The sequence below is a fragment of the Gouania willdenowi genome, chromosome 15 (assembly GCF_900634775.1).
Source record: "Gouania willdenowi chromosome 15, fGouWil2.1, whole genome shotgun sequence".
Classification (NCBI taxonomy): domain Eukaryota; kingdom Metazoa; phylum Chordata; class Actinopteri; order Blenniiformes; family Gobiesocidae; genus Gouania; species Gouania willdenowi.
Window position 1 is genome coordinate 16,550,283 of NC_041058.1, and position 8,042 is coordinate 16,558,324.

Below are 8,042 nucleotides of genomic sequence, written 5' to 3' on the forward strand. Positions count from 1 at the left end.
TTATTGACCTGGTACTTCATGGTAATACATAATTTCTTATCCATTATTAATGATAATGCGTGTGTAGTTTACTTAATTGTGTTATTGACTATCAAAAGTAATTTCCAGTAAATCCTCAAGGACGCAAATTGAATCAGTCCAACTTGTGTGTGTGTGTGTGTGTGTGTGTGTGTGTGTTGCGGTTAAAGATTCTCAGTCTGATCAGCTGATCCTTTATTCATAGTAAGAAAAGAGATTTAGGACTCATCAAATATAACAACAGCAACAAAAAAAGGCTGATAATAAATACAATATGTAGAGCCCTGAGATGATGAGAAATCATATATTTTTTTAAATGTAAATGTCAACATTAATAAATAGCATATATCACATTTAATTTCATAATAAAAAAAATGCTCAGGAGGAGAGAAAGCGTTCCTAAAAGTAAATAAATAATAAGAGGCACGATGGCCCTCCTCTTCCAGCTTTAAGGGAAGCTGATAAATAATGTAGCAGAACAGATGGCTGGAGCGAGAGGCAACAGGAGAGGAACATGAGCGACTACATCTTTAATTGTTTTAAAGAACGTGTCACAACAGGGCCGGTTCATTTCCTTTCTGCTGGCACTAGATGTGCTAACTGAGTGGCTCTGTCACTGAGACCACCTCAGCCTGCCTGGGGGGGTCCCAACATCAACAATCCACATTTACTGTTTTCTCATTCTGGCATGTGTACAGGTTTATAGTGGGAAAATCTCTTAATACTCCTAAAGTGCACCTTTACTTTAAAATCAAAAGCAATGGAAGACTTTGCGTCCACGGCTGACCTGATGGCATCAACATCATATTGCCAAAAACATCTTTTCAAAAGTCATCTCTGTGCTGCCATCAGCTCCACAGATACAGTTTACATGCAATAACATTCAGAAAAGGTATTGGTCCTCATAGTGAGGACTGTAAGAGCTGGGATGCTTCAATTCACATTATCAAACATGTCTTTGCTGCACATATCATTGTCCATCAGTGCACAAAGTCAACTATTGTGCTTTTATGGAAGGTAACAAATACTCAACATTACCCACACTGATTACTTACTGTTAGATAAATGGTCAAAGTATGCATCCACACATGAGCAAAGTCTTCCCCAGGCTGTTTTGGAGTAATTGTGCATCAATGTTCATATGTTGAGTTGTAATAACAGGCACACACACACACACACACACACGCACAAAATAAAAATCATAAATCCACTTTGGAGTCCAGCGCTTCACTTTTTCTCCAATAGTTCCTTGGAGCACAGAGGATGTTTGTCAGGACTGCCGCCCAACACTGAGCTCTTGGTGGTGGGGCTTGGACTGGCTTGGTCTCCTCCTCTCCCGACAGTGCCGTGCACCTCGACGGATGGACCCACGGTGGGCCTAACCACCCCAGACGTGCTCCCACTGCCTCCAGACAGAACTCCCACGCTGGCACAGGGTCCCGCCGCCGCACCCAGAAGGTTGGCGGACTGCAGCACAGCCTCGGAGTGCTCTCGAGCCTTCATGCGTAGGGCGGCAACACTGGCGGTACGGTTGCCCTGACAACCGTACGGTGGCAGAAAGGACAAGCCCATGGGGTCCGAAACGCAGCAGGAGCACAGGCCGTTACCTGGGAAATTAAAAAAGTGGGATTTTGTGATTAGACAACCTCATAATCATCATAATATGTAATTATTATAAAAAGAAAGCTGTATTTACCTTTGAGTGTGGCGACGTGTGAGAGGGCCTGGGCGTAGGTGGCAGAATTCAGGAGTGTTCCCGGGATGCATGAGGGGAAGAACGGACCACCAGGAGCCACAGTTCTGTTGATACTGGAGAAAAAAAATCACATAATGTTGTCTTGAAATTCAACATTACAACAGCAAATTAAAAAAAACAACATTTGACCATAATCTAGATCTGCCTTTATAGTTTTTGGTCATTATCCAAAATCAGTCAAAAATCCTTAGTCACGTTTGCCACATTAGCAACTCTGCTACTCCCGACTATGCAGGACATCTTCTAAATATGTTCTTCAATGACCCAATCAATCAATCCTCTGATGGTATATTTCCTATACCAGTGTTTCCCAAACTTTTCCGTCCTGTATCCTTCAGACATTAAACATATAAGCTGTGTACCCCGCACTGCGTAAAGTCACATACAATGTAGCCCTGCAGTGAAATTTGTCCCTAAATGTTACTATCCTGTTGAGGAAAACTATATTATAAAAATATTATAATCTGTGAACACACAAGAAAACATAGTATTCAGATTTATCACTTGTCGGCTTTATTTCATTAATACTGGCATTTTCAGTGAGAAACTCTTTTTTTTTTTTTTTTTTTTTTTTTGGAAAAATAAATCTACCAAACATTTATTGATTGAACATAAAGCAGTAATACAACCTATTCTTTACCTTGAAACTGTGAAATACAACTCGCTGCAACTTTAATGAGAAGGGTGAGGTTGAGAAGATGCAATGTCTGGCTGAATTTCATATAGTGTCTGCATGGAGGCTCCTGACTGCTGCTTGATATATAATCTCGTTTCCAATGTTGTTTTGAACTTTTATTCACGTACCCCCATATGACAATTTGCATACCCCACTTAAGGAACCTAGGTTCAATACCTTTGCTGCATCTCCAGTGGTTCTTTCTGCTTCCTGCTCTGGTCCACTGGGGACTGAGAGTTGATGTTGCGAGATGGAGGCGAGCCCTCGGTCAGATGCTCTTTGCCTCCTTCAGGATCTGAGCTCCCTCGTTCTGTCTTCCTCCACTTGGCTCTGCGGTTCTGAAACCAAACCTTTTTCAAAAGGCAGAAGAAAACACAAAACAAGTCAATCAACCACAATTGGAATCTATCTTCTATAACAATGTTTCTCAAATGGGGGAACGTGATGGCACTATAAGGGGTACTTGAGAAAGAGAGAGTGGAAAATTAACAAAAAGTGTCAGTCTTGGTCCCACTCCGGGTGTGACATAACCAGAAATTATAAGAAGTATAGAAATAAATCTATTCAGGAGCCACTAAATCAGTGTTTTTCAACCTTGGGGTAGGGACCCCATGTTGTGTTGCCTGGAGTTTAAACGGGTTCGCCTGAAATTTGGGAAAAATTTTAATAGATTTTTTAAATGCTTTTATTATTATTTTTCTTTTAAAAAAAAATTAAACACACAATCTTAAACAAATGTAATTATATACTTTCACTTTGTGAAATTCAAATCTAGTTCAACTAAATTGCAGTAAAAAATTAAAAAAAAGAATAATTCAAGAAAAAAAAAATGTCTTTGGGGTTGCCAGAAATTCTTGATATCAAAATGGGGGTCACGATCCAAAAAAAAGGTTGTGAACCACTGCACTAAATAGTGTTTCTTTCCACTTATTCACAAAATGTGATCACTCGTTCATTCCATCATTATGCTCTATAGTTGTTTTTAAATAGTTTTCTAAGCAAGATGTGATGGACACAGAAATAAGAGAAAGGGGGTACATGAGCCAAAAAGTTCGAGAACCACTGATCTATAACATAAAGTTTAATGTGTAGAGGTAAAAAAGAACATTTTCTAATCCAGGAACTGAAAAAGTTGAGCTTCTGTTCTGATTCTTTATGTTTGAACCTATTATGTAACTGTTTCCAATCGTCTTCTGCCCAAACCTTTACCATCCACAGCAGGAGAACATAGCCAACTTCTGCTTTCTTAATCGAATGAAGGTCACTGCCTATAACAACATTTAATTGAGCAATTTTTCATTATCATATTTTAATGACTTCCCACTGACAGTTGTGCTGCCCGAGAGAGAGGCAGCTATGATGAAGTCGTTTATTTCCCTATTTAGTGATTGTTTGACAACATCAGATTCGATTAGGACTTGCTTCTAGCAGGCATTAATCATAATGTGTGAATGGAGGTCTGCATGTGTGCAGGCTCTGCATCGCTTCCTATTGTACTCAGAGTATAAATGATGTCAACAGCCCAGACAGAACACATTGCATTCATCGGGCATAAAGAAAGGACAACATTTTTTGTGGCATTACAACAATGCAGCCAATAGACTTATCTCACCCCTGCACCTTCCAGCTAGAAGTCGCGCCCCCCACCCTCACACACACACACACACACACACACACACACACACACACACACACACACACACACACACACACACACACACACACACACACACACACACACACACACACACATCTCTGAATGGGCTATAATTGCTCCATTAATCTCAATTTGCTGCGTGCTCTTAATGCGGGGGGAGGCCCCATTGACACTTTACAAAAAAAAAAAAAAATGGGGGGGGGGTGGGGGGGGCAACAACGCTACAAGAGAAAGGAAATTTATTTTCTAATAATAATGTAAGTTTAATATCCCTGCATACTGCGGTGGATTCATGTTCAGATTTAATAATAGGAATGTGGTAATCGGATTAGGAGGAGAATAATTTGTTTACAATCCCTAATTTACAGCGCATGGATTCCATTATCAACCCTGCCATTGGGTTTAAGCGATAGTAAAGATGACCCAGGGGAACAAAAGGCAAACTATTATATTTCCTACAATTAGATCTGTGCGCACAACAAAACCCCAAAAGCAAATCGGGAGAATGCAGGAAATTACATACAGGACACATAACTTAATTACATGTGGCCAAGTTTCTATAACCGCGCATATAGCAGCAGCAGCAGGAGGGCAGGATACGCATATAAATGTAAGAATATATTTAAAAAGGTGTGTGTGTGTGTGTGTGTGTGTGTGTGTGTGTGTGTGTGTGTGTGTGTGTGTGTGTGTGTGTGTGTGTGTGTGTGTGTGTGTGTGTGTGTGTGTGTGTGTGTGTGTGTGTGTGTGTGTGTGTGTGTGTGTGTGTGTGTGTCAGGAAAAATAGGAAATCTGCACGAATGATGTTTTTTTTTTTTTTTTTTTTTACTGCTGGGACGCGGACAAATTAGTAAAGGAACATTATCGCTGGTTAATTATGAATGACCGATTAATCAAGCTAATCTAATATTCACCATTATGTTGACGGCATTAAAGTGCAGGGATGACAGAGGGCTTTGGCTCGCCCTCTCCTGCAGTTACCTGAACTCTGGCCTCGGTCAGGTTGATCTTCATGGCCAGCTCCTCCCGGGTGAACACGTCCGGGTAGTGGGTCTGAGAGAAGACGGCCTCCAGAGCCTCCAGCTGCACACACAGCAATAAACTCCTCAGCTATTGGTCGAAATGGTCTGGAACCACCATAGACTATATACAAGTCTTTCTTTGGATAATGCAGCTCCAAACTATTTTAATACACAACTGTTTTAAACTGCACCCCATTACTTACACCCCACTTATAAAAGCAAACAAACAAACAAACTAAATGGTGTGTAATTGTATACTTCCGACTAAATTTATATTAGGGATAATAGATTTTTTACTGCCTAAAACTTGCTCTTAAATGTTTTTTTTCTTCATTTTTTTTATTTACACCTCATTGCGAAATATCCATACACTAAAAAACTGAATTTATTGAAATATTGCATTGTTAAATACCTTATCATCCACCCAATGAAAATGCTGAAAATTGAATCCCCCATGCTGGACAATTTACCTCAATGTCATATGTGCAGTATGTATACAATAAATTCAGGTTATAGGTATTTATTTATCTTCTATGTTATACTGTCTTGGCTTATTTGTTGTTTGTAATTTTTCAATTTGACTCATATGACATGCACAACAATTCCTGTTCTTTTTAACTTATAAACTACATGGCATTAAACTCTATTCTATTCTATTGAGTTAATATATACCTGTATTACCCTATGTTAGTATTTATTTTAGTTTATTTCTTATGATAGTGTTATTTTTTGTTCTTACTTATATTGTGTTGACGCAAATGTGAATTTTCCCTCTGGGGATCAATAAAGGTCTATTCTGTTCTATTCTATTCTTTAAAAATAAAAAATAAAAAAAACTCTCAAATATAATATTTACACATAACATGCATGAAGAGAAATTCAGTTTTCCAAACTTTCCTAGAATTGACAAGTGTGTGATAAATATTTGCACAATTGTTCAGTTTTAGTTACATCTTATAAGTTCCTGATTTCTATGTCTGTGACCTGAAAATCACACAGCTCTCTGCCAAAAGTTTAATTATATAAATTGATTGAATTGTACCCAACTTTCATTAATTATTCATATATATCTTCCTGTTGTGATGTAAACTCTACAGTGTGTTAGTGTACATAAGTGTGCGTTGGCCTATAATAAGTGAGGCTTCACTCTTTTCTTTTCTTTTCTTTTCTCGCTCTGCTCAATCCTTTATTACCTGTTGCAGAGTAAATGTAGTTCTGTTCCTGCGCTGCTTCCTCCGAAGAAACCCATCATCAAAATCAGCAGGGGTGTGGTTCCCAAAGCCACTTGGATTCACTGAAAGAAAGAAAAAAAGATGAAGAACGCGCAATTTACCTGACTGATTAAAAACGTCATGGCTCAATATCTCCTTTATGGATTCATCATTCTATTAGATCCAATTTAACCACAAATTACTAAAGTCGAGGAGAATGCATGACTATAAAACTCTCAATGTTGGCATTTTGTGTTTACATTAGTTTCATGAAATATTAATGTGTTGTGCGTCCGTGGGGAAGCGTAATAACGGACTAAGAGCCATGACACCCAACATCTGTGCCCTGGACAAACCCTCCCTCTGGCCCCGGGGCCAAAAAACCACCAACACACACACACACACACACACACACACACACACACACACACACACACACACACACACACACACACACACACGTGTGATGAACAGAGCGCCCGCAGGTTTCATGCAAGTGTGCAAATAAAGTGATTTCAAATAGAGGTATAGCCACTTTTTTTTTTCAACATAATTTGTCACAAGATAAAATTGTTTTTATGTAAATATTTAAAAACAAACGTAAACGTTTCTTTAGGCCTGTTTCTATAGATGCGCGTAGTGCGCCCTCGCTGTCATTACGCGAGAAAACTTCCCAGATTGCCAAACAGGCTACACAAACATTAAGACACGTGGATATGAAAACAATTAAATGAAATTAAAGAAAGAAAGAAAGAAAATGAATAAATAAATGTCTTACATGAGTTGGAGCGGCAGCACTCTGCGTCCAGCTGTGGCGGACAGTGAAAGTAAAACATCCCGGCGCGTCTTTGGGCTGCCAAAACTCAACCTGGAACAGAGTCAGAAGTTTCAGCTCCACCGACAGAGCAATTTAAATGTGTGAGTGAAACAAATGGATGCTTTGGTTTGTGTGAAGCGTTAAAAATGAGAGCTGGAGAGAGAGAGAGAGAGAGAAAGAGCGCATCTCACCTGCAGTCAGGAGATGCTGAAGCGAGTTTGCGCTCCGGAAAGAAGAAGTGATGCTGCTGCTGCTCTGACACGATGGCTCTCAGTCTGGGAGTGTCCAGATGTCTCTCTCTCTCTCTCTCTCTCTCTCTCTCTCTCTGGGTCTCTCTCTCTCTCTCTCTGGGAGTGTCCAGATGTCTCTATAACTGTATAACTGTCTACAGAGTGTTAAGGCTTTCAGCCAGTGTCGCAGAATCTCACGCCTAATTGGTCCTAATCGGATTATCACTGTTTTGTCTCTCTCACCCCCAACCCCTTGTGTGTGTGTGTGTGTGTGTGTGTGTGTGTGTGTGTGTGTGTGTGTGTGTGTGTGTGTGTGTGTGTGTGTGTGTGTGTGTAAGACAAGACAGAGAAGAAAGACAAAATAAAGAGAGAGATGGGAGGCGTGCATGCGCCCAGGGTGGCAAACTGCAGCTTTGCTTTGGTGCCAAAAAAAATAAAAAATATTCATCACAAGTGATTGTTATTCCAGAGTCAGGCATAGAGGCCTATTCCCCAACCATAAACACGCACACATATTCGCGTACAGCACTTTTTTATTTGGTTCTTTCATATATTAAAAAAAGGAAGATGACTGCTTTTGGGTTTTAGATTGACTGTCGGGCGGGTTAATGGCTCGTCAGGGTGTGTTAGCGGGTCCACTTTACAAGGGCTTGCGCAT

General features: G+C 39.9%; 1 protein-coding gene across 1 annotated transcript; it reads right to left on the reverse strand.

Annotated features, from left to right (window-relative positions):
- Nucleotides 1-496: 496 nt before the first annotated feature.
- On the reverse strand, nt 497-7,405 carry drgx (dorsal root ganglia homeobox). Its single transcript, XM_028468807.1, has 7 exons — nt 7,346-7,405; nt 7,116-7,205; nt 6,320-6,420; nt 5,086-5,187; nt 2,628-2,800; nt 1,715-1,827; nt 497-1,625 (listed from the first exon to the last, which is right to left on the reverse strand). The coding sequence occupies exons 2-7, from the start codon at nt 7,171-7,173 to the stop codon at nt 1,246-1,248; spliced, it is 927 nt and encodes a 308-aa protein (XP_028324608.1). The 5' UTR covers nt 7,174-7,205; nt 7,346-7,405; the 3' UTR covers nt 497-1,245.
- Between the last annotated feature and the right edge of the window lie 637 nt (nt 7,406-8,042).